At 35.0% G+C, this 22,893-nt stretch overlaps 1 protein-coding gene across 1 annotated transcript in view; it reads right to left on the bottom strand.

Moving 5' to 3' along the window:
• LOC150106834 (uncharacterized protein CG3556-like) overlaps positions 1 to 15,202 on the bottom strand; it is a 126,214-nt gene extending 111,012 nt beyond the window's left edge. Inside the window, exon 1 of the mRNA XM_090392745.1 lies at positions 14,936 to 15,202. Coding sequence (XP_090248871.1) covers positions 14,936 to 15,014 — 79 coding nt within the window. The 5' untranslated portion in view covers positions 15,015 to 15,202. The remainder of the gene's footprint in view (positions 1 to 14,935) is intronic.
• Positions 15,203 to 22,893: the final 7,691 nt, after the last annotated feature.

The following is a 22,893-nucleotide window of genomic DNA, read 5'->3' as shown; positions in this document are numbered from 1 at the left end:
GGTTGTTGACTGCTGCATCAAGTTCTTCACAGGAGGAGATATTCGGCACTGAATCCATGATAGTGTTGATTGTAGCCTTGAATTTTGTGAAATTAGTAAATGACTGACTGGGAATAAGTTCCGGATCCTCTCCCAGTTTTAAAAGTACTGGGTTGTGGTCCAAACTGTAGTCGTTAACTACTTGCAACTGGAATTGTTGAGATGTGTTTTTGAATATGGCTATATCTAATACATCGCGCCTGCCGTGTGTTCCATAGTGTGTTGGTTCAAACGGGCCTGCGATGATAATATTTCTCAGCTTAGCAAAATTGTGAAGGATTTTTCCGTTGTAATTGGCACACCTGCTATTCCATAAGGGATGTTTTGAGTTTAGATCATCTGCTACTATTGTTGCTTCCGTAGTATCAAGAAGCTGAGAAAGATCAGAGGATAGCAGAGGTCTGCCAAGTGGGTTATAAACAGAATATATTTTTAAGTTGCCTGCATTAATGGTGCAAATTTTTATGCCAGTTTTTTCCAGATTAGTTGTAGGAATCTTTTTAACCTCATTATAACGGACGTTGTTCTTGATAAAGATTGCAGTACCTCCACCTCTGGCATTAAGTCTATCATTTCTAATTAACGAGTCATTTCTTAGCTTGGGATTATCACAGGGCTGCAGATGGTTCTCACTAACTAACAGGATATCAATTTTGTAGTGGGCAGCAAATTCTTGGAATTCTAGAATGTTGTTGCTGAGTCCATTAGCATTCCAGAATGCAATCTGTATAGAATTTATTGTGATGGCCGAATTATCCATTAATCAATGAGAATATGACTTGGGTATTTTTGAGAAATCTATTTGTGTCAGGCTGGTTTGGATTTGATTTGCTAAAAGCTGATAGTATTTCTCCCAAAGTGGCAGCAAGCATTGCAGCAGAGTTTTGGCTGCTTGGTATGGTTTCTGCCGATTTGTTGCGTGAGGAAACTACAGAGGCATACGATTTATCAGGTGTAGTAACCCGCACTTTAATTTCCGATTCAAGTTTTGTGACTCGCTTCTGAGTGGACGGGGCTGCTGCATCCCTAGTCCTTGTCTGGTTAGATGGGTGGAGCGAACAGCCCTTGTAGTTGGTTGGATGTGGGCCGCCACAGTTAGCACACTTAGCAGAAGTGGTTCTTCGCTTGGCACATGTATGCGAGGGATGATTATTTCCGCACTTTACACATTTGTATTCCGCCCTACAAAGTTTCTACGCATGACCATACTTTTGACAGCGATGGCATTGTCCGCGGATGTCCTCCTTCTGAGGGGTTCAGTTTTGATAACCAAGTTACAGACAGTCTTAAGGTCATAAATCTCTCGTTGGTCTTTACTGATCTCCACCAAGACCAAAGGCATGGACCGCTTATCTGCTCTGTACATGCGTGATATTTTTATTGGTGTTAATCCTTCTTGCGATTTGAGATCAGTGGCTATTTCTTCAGATGGTATGGTTTCTATCAAACCTCTGATGACCACCTTGAGGTTTTTTTTTCACTTTTAAGTTGAAAAGTGTGATATGGGACTTTCAATTCATCTAAATGTCTGGTGAGCAGACAGTAGTCCGATGCACCTTCAGGCTGAATCCGGACTCCATCAGTGTTTTTTGCTGAAATGAATTTGATGTTGTTGTTTTTCATCAACTCAGTGATTGATGACAATCTTTCATTGGATCGTAAGATCACTGGTGGAATTCTCTCTTTAGGCTGAGTTACTGTATCCGTCTCTAATATACTTTCAGTTTGTGCTGTAGTGTCGATTGGTGTTGCTCTCTTTGAGGTCTGAGGCAGCATTTCAGGTTCTAGAGACTCCTTCTTTCGCTTCTTCCTACTGACTACTTGAAAGTCGTCATTATCCTCTAGTGTGTGAATATCAGCTGATGTGGTATTTTCTTTGCTGGAATCTTGAAGAGAGTCAGGGGATTGGCAGTCCTCTGATTCAACTTCTTCTATTTGGTGAATTGCTACCTTTCCTGGCCATTTCCTTTGCCTGCTGCAAAGGAAATGGCCAGGAAAGGTAGCAATTCACCTCCTACTTGTTTGCAGATTGCTAATAGCTGCTTGAAGTCGAGATCATCATATGGAGAGTCCATAATTTGGCCTGAGAGAAAATAGCGGTTTCTCGGGTTTCATGAGAAATCCTGTAGACTGAGAGTCCACTAGCTAATCCCGTAGACAGCTTAGAGTAAGCGTCTACCAGCAAAAAGATAGTTTATTATAGGTTACTATCCTAAAAACAAGGAAAAAGGAGTTTCAGGAACTTACTTGGCCACAGTGCAAAGACCTACCTCCCTAAAATACCATTCATCCACCACTGGTCCATATTGCGGGTGGGGCCTGCCGGCCATTAAACCTCTGCATATTTCATACAAAGAGGGAAATAGTAGGTCTCGAACTGTGTTAGTTCCAGTGCAATGAGAGCTTCTCGAAAAACCTTATATAAAATTCAACTCGGCAGAGTCTAAAGGGATACGTCCGATCACGATCAATGCAAAAGCAAAACTCATAAATACATGAAAAATCTTTTTTTTTGTTCTAAGTATTTATTAGAACTTCCCACACTTTCTTCCACCCCTTGTATCTGGGCTAAGACTATCACTAATTATACACAGCGTCCAGTGAAGAGAGGAGGCTGTCATGTGTCGCCATCTGGTAGTAGTCCCTAAATGTAACACTATGTTTGTCTGACATAGTGTGGGGTTTTACAGTTGATTTTTTTGAATTTCCAGGGAGAAAAAAATCCGCTTCGAATTACAAAGTACACTTTTGCATGCAGATGATGAAATATTATTTGCTGATACATTTGCTAATATACCTTGGTAAGTAACGCATTTGGATTTGAGAGTATCCTTTGGTTGGAAAAAGTTGTATTCGAATCCCGTCTGTGATGCAAGGAACCTTTATCATGCCTTGGCTTTTCAATGAAAGGACAACTGGTCCAGTGAATACACAAATGTACAGATATAGGATGCTATTGGACAAGAAAATTTACGGAAACTATATTTTTCTATAATAATTAACTAGAATAATAGAATTCCCGCCATAATAACAATTGACTTGCGGGAAAACACAAGCACTTTGCTACTATGAAAACAGAATATCTGATGAAACAATACTTATGGAATTTAAAAAAAAAACAAAAAAAAAAAAACAGGACCATATAAAGAGGCAGAACAGTTTTCTATAAACTAATAACAGAAGGAAGGAAAAATTTTAATAATCTTGGTTATAATAAGTTACACTGAAGAAACAGATCTAATACATAAAACTGCTACATATGCAAAAATGGTCGAATATGGTTAATGATATTTTAAAGTCAAATTTACCTGGTTTTTCCTTTCAGTCGTTTCCAACAGTAGGTGACTTTGTAGGCATTGGCCACAAAGTATTCCTAGTGAGATTTTTACAGGGTGGGTCACCCCAGCCCCTCCAATTTATCCGGGCTAGAGACCGGCATATGGCTGGGACGTATTCATGACTGTAATATGTGTATTCGCATGGCCGGTTTGCCTGTTCTAGGGGACGAAAAACCCGAGTTTCCTGGTGAAAAACCATAACTTGAGACAGGCTAACTCACCTTTAGTAGAAGGAGACTAGATAAAAGTTCCTCACGTTACTGACAGGAATCAAACCCAGGTCTTATCGACCAAAATGGCTTCGACTATACTGACTGAGCTACGGAGGCTCAGTCAAATTTAAGCGAAACAAATATAGCACATTGTTTTGTTTTTTGATTTTTTTCTAAATTTTATTTTATTTATTTTTAAATGGAACACAGTGAGTTGGTATAATATTAATAACACTAACGTTGGAAAGCTCACGTAAATTATCTTGATCTTTAATTCTATGTTTCATAGGCATCGTCAGTACAGAAATGGAATAGTAAATTGTAGAAATAACATGCCATCTTTACCAAACGAAGGTCTTTAGAATAAAGCAAAAATCCTTCGTTTAAAAGAGTAGGTTTCTTATAGAACATTTTTATAAGGAAACTTGTGAAACGTTACTCCATTGCCTAAACATAAACAGATCTGATATTGCACTTTTATGTACTTTAGGGAAGATGGTACTTTTTCACTCTACTGATTTTTCCGAGAGAATTTGCTTAATTATACACGCACCAACACAAGGAATATATAAGGATCATTTTAAGGAAAATGGAGAATGGACCAGGTTCACAGCATTCCCTAAAAGGTGCATTCCGTTAGTAGGTATCTAACTGGATACTAAACGATGGAGGGTAGGATAACAATTTGAAATTTATTCCACCAAATTGTATTCTTATTGGCTTAAACCAAAATAACGTCATCGTACGAGGGTAGTCTGAAAAGTTCTCGGACTAACAATGAAAAAGGAATTTATAATTTCAAAATTATTATTATTTTTTCAATAAAGACTAATACATTTATTCCAGCGAAGTAGTAGGGGTCTCACTTCTGACCAGATCAAGATCAAGATAAGATAAGGAGAGTGGGCGTGGCTTCCTGACGTCATTGTGAGTGACGTCATGAGTTTGGAATTTCCACGTGGGCAAGTGTGTGAATGGCTTCAGTTCTTGTGTTTTGGTTCGCGTATGGGATTATGGGGGATTTTTTTGGTTCGCCTATGGAATTATGGGTGATGATAGAGATAAGGATTCGTGTTGTGATTGGTGGGACAGTTTAAACCAAATGCTTCCGGTGTGTGCGTGGCTTCCTGAGTTTGGAATGTTTGGAATTTCCATGTGGGCAAGTGTGTGAATGGCTTCAGTTCTTGTGTTTTGGTTCGCGTAAGGAATTATGGGTGATGGTAAAGATAAGGATTCGTGTTGTGGGTGTGTGTTGTTTTCAGATGTAGATACGTGACGTCATTTGTTATTTGTAAATAAATGTCGTCATTTGTAAATAAGTGACGTTGTTGTTTTGAATGGAAAGGATGATATTAGTGGATAAGAAATCGTCTCGTGATTGGTGGGACACTTCTGACAAGTTCAAGATAACATTAGGATTCGTGACGTGAATGTTTGTTGTTATTGAGTTTGGAATGATAATTTAATTTAACTATATTCTATGTCACACAAACATACAGTTTTTTTTTTTCTTCTATAGATGGTTGTACTAATTTTCCAATACATTTTGGGTATTTCTTTCCTGTTAAAGTGTGGGAATTCTTAGAGAAAGTCGTGATGGCTCTCGTGTTTCGAGTTTTTCTGAATAATTAATTATATACTTAAAAAACCTGTCCTTAAACACACATACACACACACACATATACATATTAGATATAAAAAATCGCTAATGTATCCATGTTGATACTCTAATATATACCCTATGATTATTCTTATGGAAAAAAAAAAAACTATTCAGTATTAGAATTACGCTTACCAAAAACATACGAGCAGTTGTTATGTTTAAGTTAAATGTGACACACATCTGTCATTGTCGTCTGTGGGAATTCTTAGAGTATGTCGTGATGGCGGGTGTGATTAGATTTTTCTGAATAATTAATTATATACTGGTGTCACTCAAACATACGGTTTTTTTATTTTTTTTTATTTTATATAGATGGTTGTACTAATTTTCCAATACATTTGGGGTATTTGTTTCCTGTTAAAGGGTGGGAATTCTTAGAGTAAGTTGTGATGGCTCTCGTGTTTCGAGCTTTTCTGAATAATTAATTATATACTTAAAGTACCTGTCCTTAAACACACACACACACACACATACACATTAGACATAAAAATCGCTAATGGGTCCATGTTGATACTCTAATATATACCCTATGATTATTCTTATGGGAAAAAAAAAATACTATTCAGTATTAGAATTACGCTTACCAAACAACATGCGATCAGTTTTGTTTAAGTTAAAAAAGTACTTACAGCTTTCCAGATGACTCTTCTAAATACGAATATTCCAAAATAGTTCAATTTTATATCCACAACACAAACACAAAAACCACAAAGAATGAAATTTCTGTAAATACTGTAATCTGAACTAGTTACTTCGTCCTTTTGGATTACAGACCGTAGATGCTGTGGTTTCGTCATTTGCAATATCCTCCAGCGAGCGGTTTTCTTCAAAGGGGATGACATGAGTCACATCCGTAAATTGGGTAGCATTTCCTCAAGTTTGGATATTTCTCAAATAATTACATATGACTAAGGACTTAGTATCAAGATGTTTGAATAACACATATCCTAAAATTATTCATTCTTCGTTACCGTCGGGATTCATTGGTGTTGTTAATTAATGCTTACATTTAATTTTAATTTAGAGTAGTATCCGATTGGTTGTCTGTATTAATTCTTTCCCACTTGGGAAAGTCTATGCGCCGTTTTGTTTATGGTAAGTGTTATTTCCGGTTTCGAATTCCGATTGCTGTTAGAGTATGGAATTCAGACAAGTGAAATTTTTATTATTTTTTTTTCAATTGATTCGTTATTTTCTGTATTTTACTTTTACAGATCATATTCTAACAGAATAACTGAGCATACATAAAGTATATGAGAATTTATTTCCAACACTGTATATTTCTGATTAAGTCTTACCTTTTAAGGTATCTATCTTATCCGGTCGCCTTTTGTTGTACGTAGGTGAGAAATCGTGTGTTTTGTTTTGAACTCTTGGTTTCCGTTGTGAAATTACCAATATAACTATTAATTTTACCTTCGATTCCTTGTGCTCTTAACCTATTTCTGTAAGTAGAATTTATTTGTGAATTATTTTCCCACACTGTTAATTTTCATTCATTAACCTTGTTTGTAGATAACGAACAAATAAGACTTTTAATTCAATGAATCAAAAAAAAAAAATTCTCTGGTTACTTTGTGGCATGAAATTTCACAAGGAAAAAAAAAAAAAAAAGTTATATTCCTTCTTAAATTTGTATAACACATATACGACACCCAATTTGTTCATTTTAATTTACACATTTTATTGAATGAAATATTATTTACAAATTGTATTTACTGAATCTAACAATACGGAAAATAAATAAATAAACTGAAAAATACATCAAAGGTTCTTCCCAGACTTGTGGAATTGCCATCACATGGTTTTTGACAATGTGACTCTCATCTGAAAGTTAATTTTTCGTTTGGCATTCGTTGGGAATTTATTATTGTAGTAAAATTAAGGGTTGTGTATTTATTTCTTTGAATCCAATACGCATACTTCAGAGAATTATTAAAAGCACAGAATCTTTCGTTATGTTTCCAAAAGCATTTAAAAGTACACGTTATGTTTTCTCATTTTGGGCATCCAATTTCATTTAAATCAAGAACAGGCCTCCCTATTAACTTCGTTAATGTTTTTGATTTTTCTCTTCCTTTGGCAAGTAATATATGATATTTACATGTTGATTCTATCATCCAATTTCTTAGTTTGGCCAAAGATAGTGAACCAATTTCCCACTTCAGCTGATGGTTATATTTTATTAACCAAGAATTCTGTTTTTTAACTCTTTCAGGTAATTCTTTCTAACTACAAGGTGATTTTGTCATATATTACTTGCCAAAGTAAGAGAAAAATCAAAAACATTAACGAAGTTAATAGGTAGGCCTGTTCTTGATTTAAATGAAATTGGATGCCCAAAACGTGAAAACATAACGTGTACTTTTAAATGCTTTTGGAAACATAACGAAAGATTCTGTGCTTTTAATAATTCTCTGAAGTATGCGTATTGGATTCAAAGAAATAAATACACAACCCTTAATTTTACTACAATAATAAATTCCCAACGAATGCCAAACGAAAAATTAACTTTCAGATGAGAGTCACATTGTCAAAAACCATGTGATGGCAATTCCACAAGTCTGGGAAGAACCTTTGATGTATTTTTCAGTTTATTTATTTATTTTCCGTATTGTTAGATTCAGTAAATACAATTTGTAAATAATATTTCATTCAATAAAATGTGTAAATTAAAATGAACAAATTGGGTGTCGTATATGTGTTATACAAATTTAAGAAGGAATATAACTTTTTTTTTTTTTTTTTCCTTGTGAAATTTCATGCCACAAAGTAACTAGAGAATTTTTTTTTTTTGATTCATTGAATTAAAAGTCTTATTTGTTCGTTATCTACAAACAAGGTTAATGAATGAAAATTAACAGTGTGGGAAAATAATTCACAAATAAATTCTACTTACAGAAATAGGTTAAGAGCACAAGGAATCGAAGGTAAAATTAATAGTTATATTGGTAATTTCCCAACGGAAACCAAGAGTTCAAAACAAAACACACGATTTCTCACCTACGTACAACAAAAGGCGACCGGATAAGATAGATACCTTAAAAGGTAAGACTTAATCAGAAATATACAGTGTTGGAAATAAATTCTCATATACTTTATGTATGCTCAGTTATTCTGTTAGAATATGATCTGTAAAAGTAAAATACAGAAAATAACGAATCAATTGAAAAAAAAATAATAAAAATTTCACTTGTCTGAATTCCATACTCTAACAGCAATCGGAATTCGAAACCGGAAATAACACTTACCATAAACAAAACGGCGCATAGACTTTCCCAAGTGGGAAAGAATTAATACAGACAACCAGTCGGATACTACTCTAAATTAAAATTAAATGTAAGCATTAATTAACAACACCAATGAATCCCGACGGTAACGAAGAATGAATAATTTTAGGATATGTGTTATTCAAACATCTTGATACTAAGTCCTTAGTCATATGTAATTATTTGAGAAATATCCAAACTTGAGGAAATGCTACCCAATTTACGGATGTGACTCATGTCATCCCCTTTGAAGAAAACCGCTCGCTGGAGGATATTGCAAATGACGAAACCACAGCATCTACAGTCTGTAATCCAAAAGGACGAAGTAACTAGTGCAGGTTACAGTATTTACAGAAATTTTATTCTTTGTGGTTTTTGTGTTTGTGTTGTGGATATAAAATTGAACTATTTTGGAATATTCGTATTTAGAAGAGTCATCTGGAAAGCTGTAAGTACTTTTTTAACTTAAACAAAACTGATCGCATGTTGTTTGGTAAGCGTAATTCTAATACTGAATAGTATTTTTTTTTTCCCATAAGAATAATCATAGGGTATATATTAGAGTATCAACATGGAGCCATTAGCGATTTTTATGTCTAATGTGTATGTGTGTGTGTGTGTGTGTTTAAGGACAGGTACTTTAAGTATATAATTAATTATTCAGAAAAGCTCGAAACACGAGAGCCATCACAACTTACTCTAAGAATTCCCACCCTTTAACAGGAAACAAATACCCCAAATGTATTGGAAAATTAGTACAACCATCTATATAAAATAAAAAAAAATAAAAAAACCGTATGTTTGAGTGACACCAGTATATAATTAATTATTCAGAAAAATCTAATCACACCCGCCATCACGACATACTCTAAGAATTCCCACAGACGACAATGACAGATGTGTGTCACATTTAACTTAAACATAACAACTGCTCGTATGTTTTTGGTAAGCGTAATTCTAATACTGAATAGTTTTTTTTTTTTTTTTCCATAAGAATAATCATAGGGTATATATTAGAGTATCAACATGGATACATTAGCGATTTTTTATATCTAATATGTATATGTGTGTGTGTGTGTATGTGTGTTTAAGGACAGGTTTTTTAAGTATATAATTAATTATTCAGAAAAACTCGAAACATGAGAGCCATCACGACTTTCTCTAAGAATTCCCACACTTTAACAGGAAAGAAATACCCAAAATGTATTGGAAAATTAGTTCAACCATCTATAGAAGAAAAAAAAAACTGTATGTTTGTGTGACATAGAATATAGTTAAATTAAATTATCATTCCAAACTCAATAACAACAAACATTCACGTCACGAATCCTAATGTTATCTTGAACTTGTCAGAAGTCCCACCAATCACGAGACGATTTCTTATCCACTAATATCATCCTTTCCATTCAAAACGACAACGTCACTTAATTTTTTACAAGTTTACAAATGACGACATTTATTTACAAATAACAAATGACGTCACGTATCTACATCTGAAAACAACACACACCTACAACACGAATCCTTATCTCTAACATCACCCATAATTCCATACGCGAACCAAAACACAAGAACTGAAGCCATTCACACACTTGCCCACATGGAAATTCCAAACATTCCAAACTCAGGAAGCCATGCACACCGGAAGCATTTGGTTTAAACTGTCCCACCAATCACAACACGAATCCTTATCTCCATCATCACCCATAATTCCATAGACGAACCAAAAAAATCCCCCATAATCCCATAAGCGAACCAAAACACAAGAACTGAAGCCATTCACACACTTGCCCACATGGAAATTCCAAACTCATGACGTCACTCACAATGACGTCAGGAAGCCACGCCCACTTTCCTTATCTTATCTTGATCTTGATCTGGTCAGAAGTGGGACCCCTACTACTCAGCGATGCTCCAGCGTCATTATCCTGTCCCTGTAGTGGTTCTCAGTAAGATCTGCAAAATACCACTCTGCAGCTGCAATCACCTCTTGATTCGAAGAAAAATGCGGAACAATTTTAGTTTTGGGAAGAGGTAGAAGTCAGAGGGAGCCAAATCTGGGGAATAGGTTGGATGTTCCAACAATTCATAGTGCAGATCCCTTAATTTTCCCATTGCCAAAACACTTTTGTTAGCAGGTGCATTGTCCTAATGAAAGATGATTGTTTTCTTCTGCAAACCGGGTCTTTTCTCACAAATATTTTCGTCTAGTCTGGTTAAAAGATCAGAATAATATTATCCGGTTATTGTTTTACCCATTTCAAGATAATTAATGAACAAAATGCCTTTACCATCCCAAAACACCGATGCCATGACCTTTTATGCTGATGGAACCGACTTTGTCTTCTTGGGTGCTGAACAACCGGCTTCTGTCCACTGATTTGACTGCTGTTTGGATTCTAGTGTGTAATGGTGAATCCAAGTCTCATCCATAGTAATAAATCGACGCACAAAATCAGTTTTATTCTTGTTAAAACGCTCCAAGCTCTGTTCAGAGATTTTCATGCGAGTGCATTGTTGATCTGCTGTGAGCAAGCGTGGCACCCATCTTGCGCAAAGCTTTTTCATTTGCAATTCTTCATGCAAAATATATCCTACACGTTCTTTTGAAATGCCTATAGTCTTGGCAATTTCACGCCCTTTGATTCGTCGGTGATCCAATACCATGTCATGCACTTGATCAATGATTTCTGGTGTTGTTACACTTCTTGGATGTCCTTCACGTTGATCATCTTCAAGGCTGGTACGGCCACGTTTAAATTCGGCAGTCCATTTCTTAATTGTCCAAAACGAAGAAGAAGAATGCTTATAAACTTTTATGAACTTCGAATTAATTTCTTTTGGCGTTAAACCGTCTTTTACAAAGAATTTTATCGCCGCACGATACTCAATTTTATCCATTTCAAGGGATACTGACAACACGTTTTCTTCAGGCAGTTGTAGAAAACTACTTGATAGAATGATTTACAATTTCATATGGATGCTTATGACAGATGTACCAACTTATAAAAAAATCTTGCCGATAGTGTTGCCATCTATGGTCAAGGCCGAGAACTTTTCAGACCACCCTCGTACAACAGGACAGAATTTCATGCTGGCTGAGCCGTTACCTGGTGGAATGAGGTCTCGTTGTTTTCGTCAGAGAAGACGAGCAAACAGTGAAAGTCAGCTACTGGAACAAATCCCAATTGAACATCAGGAGACTTCAAGATTGTAGATTTCAAATGGAAAAGCATCAATTGAAAAGAAACGGAACTAGCAAAAGAATTGTATAATTGCCAGGTTGCAATAATGAGTGTTACTGAAACAAAGAACAGAATAACAGGTGAAATGTTTCTAAGCAACAAACACCAGATGCTATATTCTGGAGACAGTAATCAGGGAAAAGGAGTAACTATAGTATTCAACAAAAAAATACCAGGATACTTTTGTTTTCTTGAATGGCACACAATATCAAGTAGAGCGGTGAGGGCAAATATCAGAACAGGAAACAGAGCAATGAAAGTTATTTGTGTTTATGGTGCCAGAGAAGGTTCTTCTAAGGAAGAAGTGTGGAATTTTATGCTGTATTAGAGAAGGCAGCTTACAGAAAGAAAAAAAAGGCAACGTTGTTTCGTGTTGCAGATCTAAACAGCAGAATGGGAAATTATTACCAAACATACAGAAATGTTTTGAGAAAATTTGAAAGACCAAAGCAAATAATAATTGTAAGTACCTGCTGGAATTCTTTGGACACGGATCGTCATTACTAACACTAGGCTCCCACATAAAGATGCACAAATTCACATAGAGAAAAGACACAAGAAATAAGGAAAGTTTCATTGAGGATGTTATTGTTAATGGCAATATCATTTTGGTTAAAGACACAAGAGTATAGAAAGGATTTGAAACAGGAAATGATCAAATCATTTTGTTTTCTGCTGCATAAAACTGAATATCATATTGAAAAAAAAAGTGTGCAAAAATGTTTAAAAAAATCAGAGTTGAGCAGCTTTCACAGATGTCATCAAACAACAAATATTATTCAAGAAAAAATAAGGGTTTGAAAACATGAACCAAACATTGGATATTTAGTCAGACCATGAAGACAACATTAACTGATTCAGCCAGAGACATGTGGTGAGGTTATCTGCAAGGTGTGAAAATCAGAACTCCATGGTGAGCTCAGGGTGATAAAGAAACTGCAATCAAAAGAAGAAAGCATATCGAAAGTTACTGGAAAATAAGTCAGCTTGTTCTCTGAGAGAATACCGAGAAAAAAATGTAACAAAGCGAATCACTGTGTAAAAATAGGTAAAAAAAGTCATAGGACGATTATTATTATTATAATTACGGCTATTTTGCCTGCTTCAGTTTAGGAGTGACGTAGGACATAGGACGACTTTGAGAACAATATAGAAAATAAATATCAGGAAGGTGGCAAAATATTCTGAAGACTATTGAAGAAAAAAAAAAACAATAACAACTAAGAAATAGAGGAAAGTACTGTAAAAGGAATCAAAGATGATACACGTGAAATGAAAAATGGAGACAAAGATATCTGGAGTAATTATTACTCCAGACTCTAGATGTCTGGAGTAATTATTTTGAAAGTTTGCAAAATGAAACAGGCCGTGACAACAGGTGGTAGAAAACATTTAATAGGAATGGGATCAGGAGTACATATCAATACGTCATGTAGACAAAGCCATCAAAAACCTGAAATGTGGTAAAGATATTCGACCAGAAATGCTGCAATGAAAATATAAAAGTTTGACCTTATCAAAAGATCGAGTTCCAGATGGAACACAGCTCTCATGGTATCTCAAAATACACTACCATGGTACTGTATCCTGAATAATGAACCTATAGAACAAGTAAAACATTTCAGCTATTTAGGCACAATTTTTAATGAATATGGTAAATTAAATATAGAAATAGACAAAGGAATCAGTAAAGCTGGTATGGTAGAAGGTCAGCTGAATAAATCTATACGGTATAAGAGAGAAACTAGTCAAAACACTAAACTGTTTGTATACATGTCAGTATTCAAACCAGTTTTAACTTATGATCTGAGAACTGGGGTAGAAATAAAACAGTTGATCAAAGACTGGAGGTCAGAGATATGAGAGTTTAAGAAAAATTAGGGAGATGAAACAGATGATATGAAAGGCAGCATTGTATTAGAAATGAGGATATTAAGAACAATCTTGATATTTTTAACATTCAGAAGTGTAGAAGCAGAGTTAACCTCAGGTGGTATGGTCACTTAAACAGGATGGGGGGGGGGGGGAGGAAAAGTTAGCAACACAAGTTTTTTTTTTTTTTTTTTTTCTCTTTCCAGGATGTCAAGAAAGAGACCCACAAGAAGACTCAGATGTAGGTGGATTATTAGTAAGAAGTTCATTACAAGACCGAAATGTAAGTTCTGAAAATAATATTGACAATTGAAAATAATAATATTGGAGGAAAATTGTTGATAGGAAGTTAGTAATTATATAACCAGCGCACCCTCTCCCTGAGGGTACATAGCAGGAATTTGATTATTATGATGCTGTTCCATTTCTATATTGAAGATAGGTGAAACTTAGGCAAAAATTTTACAATTAAATATCAAAAGCGTTACATGAGTTTTCCTCTTTTTTTTTTTTTTTTTGTTACTAATCGCGTTATGTCGCATTATATGAAAGTGAAAGATGGATGAAAAAAAAAAAAAAAAAAAAGACCGAGAAAGAATGACAATAACATCGGCAATAATGTCTTTGAGAAAAATGTGATACGCTAAACTGGATACAGAAAGAAATTATACGAAAACTTCAAAATCCACATACAAACTATAGATAATGACAGAAAAAAAAAAAATACTGGATTCAATATGTGATAAGTAAGAGGGTACCACATTACAAAATAAATAATTTTGGTTAAGGTCCATAGATTTATTTAAAAAATTAGACAAACTTCTACATGTTTTGCTGGCAGCATCGCCTGTAGAAGGGGCGGGGAGAGAGAGAGAGAGAGAGAGAGAGAGAAACGGTTATTGAATTGCCACAATCTTTTTGTATTGTTCTACGATGCTGTCAGATAATTTCTGGCGAACTTCGAATTTTTTAAAAAGAAAACAAATAACTACATGGAAGAAAATATTGTGATACAATATTTGAGAAAAACATGACGCGATGGAAAAATGAAAACTAGCCAGCATCGGATAAATACAGCGAATTTACAAATAACTAAATGCACTTGATTGAAGAAGACAGCTACACATATGGCCACATGTTAATACATAAAAAAATAAATAGTAAAAAAAGAAAGTCTTTAAATGTGCCATAGTTTTAAAATATCTTTAATTATTTAGTTTAATTAATTATCATTAATTCACTTCGGACTGAAAATAAATATTTTTAAGAAAATTTTCCAAGTGATAAAATTACTTACCAAAAATTGTCGAATATACACTGGTCATGCAAAAAAGGTATATCGATACAATATGTAAATATACTGATGGGATATCCATTATAAACACTTATAAAATGTTTCACAATGGTGAATTCAGTATTAAAATTTTTAAGTTCAGGTTCCTTTAATAAAACTAACTGAAAGTATGTTTCCAAATAACGAAGAAGCGGTTTTGAAAGTGGCGTTTATAGATCAATAATCGAGTTAGAGACCTTTGACCACCACAAGAGTTTACACAAAACTTGCAGTAACATAGTTTCAGCTGAAGTCCACCTCCTGTGCTGTTTCGTAACTTAAAACGCTAATACGAAATAATCGGGGGGGGGGACGAATAAATAAACATTCAGCGAAATCTCATAAAACCATATCAATTACAAAGAGCATCATTCACATCTGTTACATTCATGAAGGGCACCAGGGGGCGCAATGGTGTAGGCTCGTTTCTAGTGTACACATCTTTAAATTAAAAAAATTATATTTTCTGTCTGTGTAATTCTCAGTTTGAAGTCAAGCGTGTTTATTTTGTGTCGAGTATTTTTGCATTTGATATAATTGGTTTGTATTTGGTATCAGATTGTATGATTATGCATCGTTGTAGTTAAGCCTAATCTCGCTATTGTGACAGCGTATGGCTGGGTTTTAGTATACTTCCTTATAAAGTGAAAAATGTCGTTTTTTTTTAAGTGTGTAATACTCTGTTAGATCTTTTTTGAAGCTACGTGTGTAAATCTTTGTGTTAGATATTTTTGGGTTATTCACATAACGATGTGTTTGATAAAGCATTTTGAGAATAGGTTTTTTTTTATTTTATTTTTTTTAAAGTACTTTAAGTAATTAATTCGTTAATTTCATGACTCTAGTTGCGATGATGATGATGATCAGGAAGTGGATCACTTTTATGACCAAATCAATAATACGTAAAACACCTAAGAAAGTATTTCTAATAGTACAAGGGAATTGGAATGCAAAAAATCGGATTAAATATAGGAAGGGATTTTATCCCTTTTGCTGGCCCTTTTGCATTAGGAGAAACTAATCACAAGGGTATGAAACCGATAAAATGTGCTTGGTAGGATGATCTCACCATAACTAACACATTTTCCCACATAAATGGTCACGAAAATGGACCTGGATCAGCCCGGATGAAAGAATCGGACGGAATCAAATTGATTATATATTTATAAAAACTAAACATAAAATCTGTATAACCTCACCAAGAACTAGATCTTTCCTGGTGCTGACATTGAAAGTGACCATAATTTAGTCATAGCAACATATATGTTGAATTTTGGATTTAGATCCATGAGAAAAATAAGAAGACAAAAGCTTGCGAAAATGAACATGGATCTCTTCGGATGGAAGAACACGGAATCTAATCCATTATGTATTTATAAAAACTAAATATAACCTTACATAACTCAAATCAAATACCACTAAAGAATTATTTTAAACAAATTTTGCTTCTGCTCTTTCTGAAATCCATTCTTACTCTCTTCATCCTGATACCTCTTATCAACAATTTTCAAGGAAAGTTATTGAAGCAACTGAAAATATTATAGAAAGAAAATGCAGTATTAATAATCCTTGGATTATTCAAGAAATATTACAACTTTGTGATGAGCGGAGAACATTCCAATCAATTCCGCAAATTGGGAACAACAGTGAACAGTATAATTATCAGAACAGGCAGATTAAAAAGGAGGTAAAGTTTGCAAAACAACAACAACAAAAAGTTATCCAAAGAATGCAAAGAAATTAAGAATAATATTCAAAAGAATAACCGTACAACAGCATACCAAATATTAAGAAATTAACAAAGCATTTTGTTCGTATGAGCTAGATAATTCAAGATGACGATGGAACAAATATTACTGATCCTGAACAAATATTGAAAAGATGGTATGATTATTCAAGTAAGCTATTCTCATGTGAGGATAGATTGGACTAACGAAATTTAGAGGGAATTGTCCCAATGATAACAAACAACAGTGATTACCCTATACTTAGAGAAGAAGCAGAAAGAGCCATCTTAAGATCAAAATTGGGAAAAACAACAATAATTGACAATGTTCTAATAGAACTACATAAAAAAAGGGAAAAACATTGTTAGTACTCCACAAAATTTGCCAGCAGGTATGGAACACGGAGATCTGGTCAAAAGACTGGCGCACAGTTGTTCTTATTCCCATTCGAAAAAAAAAAAAAAAAGGACAGTAAAAAAGTGCGATAATTTTATGGCAGTTTGCTTTCTCAGTTAACTAACTAAAATATTTTTGGACAACTTATTCTCACGTATTGAAGCAAATATGGAATTCAATTCTTCAGATTTAAAGGCTGGATTTAGAAAGACCAGAAGTACAGCTAATCATATTTATGCTCCATATCACAGGAGAAAAATATGTAGAACATAATAAAGTAATGTGCCATAATTTTATTGCCCTACAAAAAAAAAAAAAGAGAAAAAAAGCCTTTTCCTCTATTTGGCATGATGCCCTTTGAAAAATTCTGCAGCATTACGGAATAGACAACAAAATAATACCACTGATTGCATCCCTGTACTCATCTTCTAAAATGATGGTTGAAATCAACGTGGATTATAGTATTCTATTTCCAGTGGAGTGCGGAGTGAGACAGGGGTGCAAGTTATTCAATGACAGTTATTTAACTGTCATTGAATATGTTGTTAATAAAGCCCTGCAGAATTGATATTGGAATGACAATATACGGAAAAACAATATTCCATCTAAAGATTGCTGATGATATTGATTTTCTAGCGGAGAACAAATCAGGTCCTCAGGAAATCACACAAAATTAGCTTCTACTCTTAAAAAACATGGTCTTAATACCAAGTACCCAAAAATGTGAAATATCTCTACTTCTGACCAAGAAGAAAGTGCTGTAGAAGAAAATGAAAAATTTCACTTAAGGATACAACCAGAGAAGACGCTGATAGTTTAAATTCCTAGGCAATATCTTTAATAAAGATCGAAGATTAAGATTCCAAGTAACACAATACACGTAAAGACAAGTGACCCAAATGTCGCTCCACCACAGTTAATCCGTTAACGGTTCCAGGGATTAACGCTTCTGCCGTTAATCCGTTCAGGGATTAACGACAGAAGGGATAATTGCATGATAAAAGATAGAATGGCGATAAAATTGTGATCCATAAAAATACTCGGGTGATCTGGCTATTTCATCCACCTCAGCCGAAAGGGAGGTTAATGAATTGGACACAATTAGAGCAATGAACTCTTCGGCTATACCAGTGATCTGATACACAGAAAATGTTTCAAGCCGTTTCGCAAGAATTTCTTCTAAAAACAATAAAGCAATAGGAAACAAATTCGACTACAAAAAGGAACAGCAAACTAACCGATATGTGCGATTTAAAAAAATAAACCCTTGTATGATTAATTTCTTCGAGATATGAGGAAAAATTTGAGGTGAACAAGACGTGGCAATGGCTACAATATGGATATATTAAAAAAGAAGCAAGAACAGGCGTTATAAACTAAAGAAATTAAAGCAAACATTTTGAAAATCAATAATAACAGCAAATGCAGATGATGCGATCCATTCCTTCCATTTCTGGCATCGCAGAACCCATTTACTGTTGCTAATGTAAAACCGGTGTTCTTGTATTCTCTTTTCCACAGAGCGTCCAGTTTGTTCAAATTAAGAACGATTTCAGTCACAAGGAACTTGGTAGACACCAAAGAGAGCTAGAGGAGACCGTTTATCGTTTAAAGATGGAAATCATGCTGATAATTTGTTGATAGGAAGAAAATCGTTCACTAAATTGTATTTCTTAAGAATTCTGGAAATGGGTTCTATGATGCCAGAAATAGATCTCATCATCTGCATTTGCTGTTATTATTGATTTTCAAAATTTTTGTTTTAATTTCTTTAGTTAAAACGCCTGTTCTTGAGCTGCTAGAATAAAGCCTTTTGTTTCTTTTTTTTAATATATCCATATTGTAGCCATTGCCACGTCTTGTTTAGCTCAATTTTTTTCCTCATATCGCGAAGAAATTCAGCATACAAGAGTTTGTTTTTTTAATTGCACATATCGGTTAGTTTGCTGTTCCTTTTTGTAGTCGAATTTGTTTCATTCAAATTCAAATTCAAAGACTTTATTACTTTTAGAAGAACTTCTTGCGAAACTGTTTGAAGCATTTTCTCATTGTATCAGATCACTGGTATAGCCGAAGAGTTCATTGCTCTAATTGTGTCCAATCCATTAACCTCCCTATCGGCTGAGGTGGATGAAATAGCCAGACCACCTCCAGCGTTTTCATGGATCAAAACCTCATCGGCATTCTACCTTTTATCATGCAATTACCCCTTCTGCCGTTAATCCCTGAACGGCAATTTTAGAGCCGTTAACGGATTAACTGTGGTGGGGCGACATTTTGGTCACTTGTCTTTACGTGTACTGTGTTACTTGGAATTTCTGTTACTGTCCTACGAAATTTGACCATTTTTTGATGCACAAATGTTTCTTTTGCTGCACAGAGTTTTATTTTTAAACATCCTCTAGTTTTTATATTATGAATTTAATATTTCAGAATAAGTATTTTATTTTGCAATTATAACTAGGCTGTTTTTTTTTTTTTTGTTCTTTGGGAGGAGTAAGGTTTTAAAATGTTGCCCTATAGATAGAGTGAGGCCCCAGCTTGCGCCTAAATGCTGTCCTGCTTGTGGCAAGGAAGGGAAACGGAAACCACCTTGCGTCAAATATTCCTAATAATTAGTTACAACCCTCTCAAAAAGAGAGGTGGCCACAGTATTAGGATACACACGTTATAGCTTCTATTCACTCGGCTTGTACATTTTAAAAAATAATAATTATAGTGAGACTAGGAACACTGAGAAAGGTATGATAAAAACTTTAATCAAACATAGACGACTTTTTCAGTGTGTAAATAACTACAAAAGAACTGGAAAAATAAGAAGTTAAAAAATATGGACTTCTCATATAAAACAAATTCCCAATTTGTTTTATATGAGATTTCAACGGGTGTCCGCGTGGCAGGTCTAACGTGAGGCATACGTAAGTGGCTACTGACTCGAGAGCGCCAGAATTGAATCGTTGCGCTGTGAGAGTCAGGCAAGCTGTAGCTTAAATTATTGTTCATATGTGATGGGCCCAGAACTATTTCTTTTGATTCTAAGATATGCCTCTCTAGTTCGTCACCGCATTTATGGATAGTGGTCGTAAGGTTCCAGTCTCTCTGGTGTTGGCGCTCTTCTAGATTACAGTTAGTGGATAAAAGAACATGACTGGAGAGGGCGCTCACACGGGTTCTCTTGTAAGAGATGTCACGTTGATGCTCCTCAAGACGTAGTGAGACAGACTTATCTGTTTTTCCATAATAAGATTTACCGCAGCAGCAAAATGAGTTTGTAAACTCCTGAAAATTGAAGTTTAACTCAGGAAAGAACGAAGTTTTGGTAGGATGGTGAAGTAAGTTCTAATGTTGAATTTCTTCATAATTTTCGCCAGTTTTGGTGATAGAGAGCTTACAAACGGCAACGGAATGTGTGTAATAGGATTGAAGTTATCTTCTTGCTGAGGTTGTGGACGTGGATATAGACGTTTAGTTATGCTTCGAGATGAATAGCCATTGTTTAAGAATGTGCTTTTGAGTTGGTCAAGTTCTATTTGAAGTTCTATTTGAATATATATATATCATGAAGTTCTATTTGAATATATATATATATATATATATATATATATATATATATTGTGGTGCGATTGCAATATCCCATACTTTGGTCAAACAAACAAATCTATTGAACAACGGATAGAAGAGCATAAGAGAGACATCTCTTATAAAAGATCTCATGCAACTGCGTTATCCAGTCATGTTCTTTTTTCAAATAATCCTAATGATGACCAACAAAGCCATTCCATTTGCTGGAATAGATCAGAAAATATCTTTCGCTGTGATGATGAGTTTGAGAGAAAAATTGTAGAATCAAGAGAAATCCTGCTGAACCCGGTCCACTTAAACAACAATTTAAGTTATAACATCCCAGATAGCCATGCTGCAGTTATTCAATATTGGCGTTCACGTGAACCTGCACGCACAATTGCAATAAACAATGGCACGCAGGTTGGAACAACTTGAAAAAATAATTTCCTTGTAATTTCCAGTTTGTTTAGATAATTCAATGTTTATTAGTATTCCTTTATAAATACCTGAAGAAGGCTGCTATATGCCGAAACTAGTAGTAGTATTTATCATTAAAATCTTTATATGTTATCTCGGTTTTATAGTCATTAAATCTATATTTTTTTTTCAAATGTACAACAACCGAGTAAAAGCTGATCACCACACACACACACACACACACACACACACACATATATATATATATATAGGGATGCAGCAGAGGAGTGGCTTGCCAGCTGCATTATTTCGCCGTGACTCCTCATTAGGAGGAGACCCAACCCGTCTGAACCATATGGAAGGGATATATATATATATATATATATCCCTTGGAATCGTAGAAACAGATCAGCGTTGTCTTTACTTTTGACTTCTCCAAGCGACTTTTTTTCGGGTGGTCCTCTTCTGGTGGTCTCCACTCAACACTCTGTTTCGGGCTCATACTCAAAACACCACGTTTCGTCAAGAATAACGATCGCTTCAAGGAAGTTTGAGTCCCTTACTATCGTTGTTATTTCTGCTTGCGACGACCAAAAATTGTATCGAAATTAACAGTGTTAATTTCGATACAATTTTTGGTCGTCGGTTAAGTTGTGGGGAGCAAATCGCGAATTCAATTTACGAAGGCCCAAACTCTCGGTCAAAATGGTGGGCACAGTTTATTTTGGAATCCCCAATTCATCTTCAATCAATCTCACGGATGATTTCGGATTTTCTTTGATGAAATCACGCACTTTTTGGATGTTAACTTCGCTCAGTCCAGTTTTTGGACAGCCCAGCTTTTCGTCGTCCGCAATCAAATTTTGGTCGTCGGTTAAGTTGTGGGGAGCAAATCGCGAATTCAATTTACGAAGGCCCAAACTCTCGGTCAAAATGGTGGGCACAGTTTATTTTGGAATCCATAATTCATCTTTAATCAATCTCACGGATGATTTCGGATTTTCTTTGATGAAATCACGCGCTTTTTGGATGTTAACTTCGCTCAGTCCAGTTTTTGGACAGCCCAGCTTTTCGTCATCCGCAAGCGTCTCACGACTACTTTGAAATCGCTTAAACCACTCGTAAACTTGAGTATGGGATAAGCATTCATAACCGTATGCTTTTTGAAGCATTTGATGCGTTTCGGTAAAACTTTTACCAACTTTAACACAAAAGTCAATCGCAGCTCACTGTTTGAAACTCATTTTCCCGCCGTTGGTCAAAACACACTACCACTCTTGGCACTATAACTTGGCTTCTAATGAAACAAATGTCATAAGCAGTTGATATAACACTAATGAAGGTTGCCGCTTTCGACAAAAAAAAAAAAAAAACAGGTGGCGCCGCTATTTTTTTCTATTTTCGAAAAGTTCGGTTTCTTTTTTGGACAGACGGTTTATATTTGTTAAAGAGTCCAATAAATTTTATATTTGGTTTTAATCCTTTTCCCAAATAAGCAAAACAAAGTTTTGCGCATGAAATATAAGCACATCTACTGTAAGTTACTTGTATATAGACGCTAATGACTTGCCTTAGTATGTGTCCCATAATGCAAAGCACACATCTTTCAGGTGTGTATATAATGCAATATATAATGGGAATAATGGGAAGGGCGACTACCCAGACCGGTTTTGACGTTCATTGAAGTCTCTTCAGTGGGAGCCAGACCCAGCAGAAATACCAAGTTTGAAGTAATGTAGAAGTTATATATCTCATATACAAGTCGACAAAAGGTGCTTGATCTTCTTAATAAAAGTCTCTGGATGAGAGAAAGATGTA

Source organism: Typopeltis vanoorti, chromosome 5, assembly GCF_054136105.1.
Source record: "Typopeltis vanoorti isolate ZY-2024b chromosome 5, IOZ_Tvanoo_1.0, whole genome shotgun sequence".
In the NCBI taxonomy this organism is placed as follows: Eukaryota; Metazoa; Arthropoda; class Arachnida; order Uropygi; family Thelyphonidae; genus Typopeltis; species Typopeltis vanoorti.
Note: the sequence above shows the minus strand (reverse complement) of the source record. Positions and strands in the feature narration are given on the sequence as shown.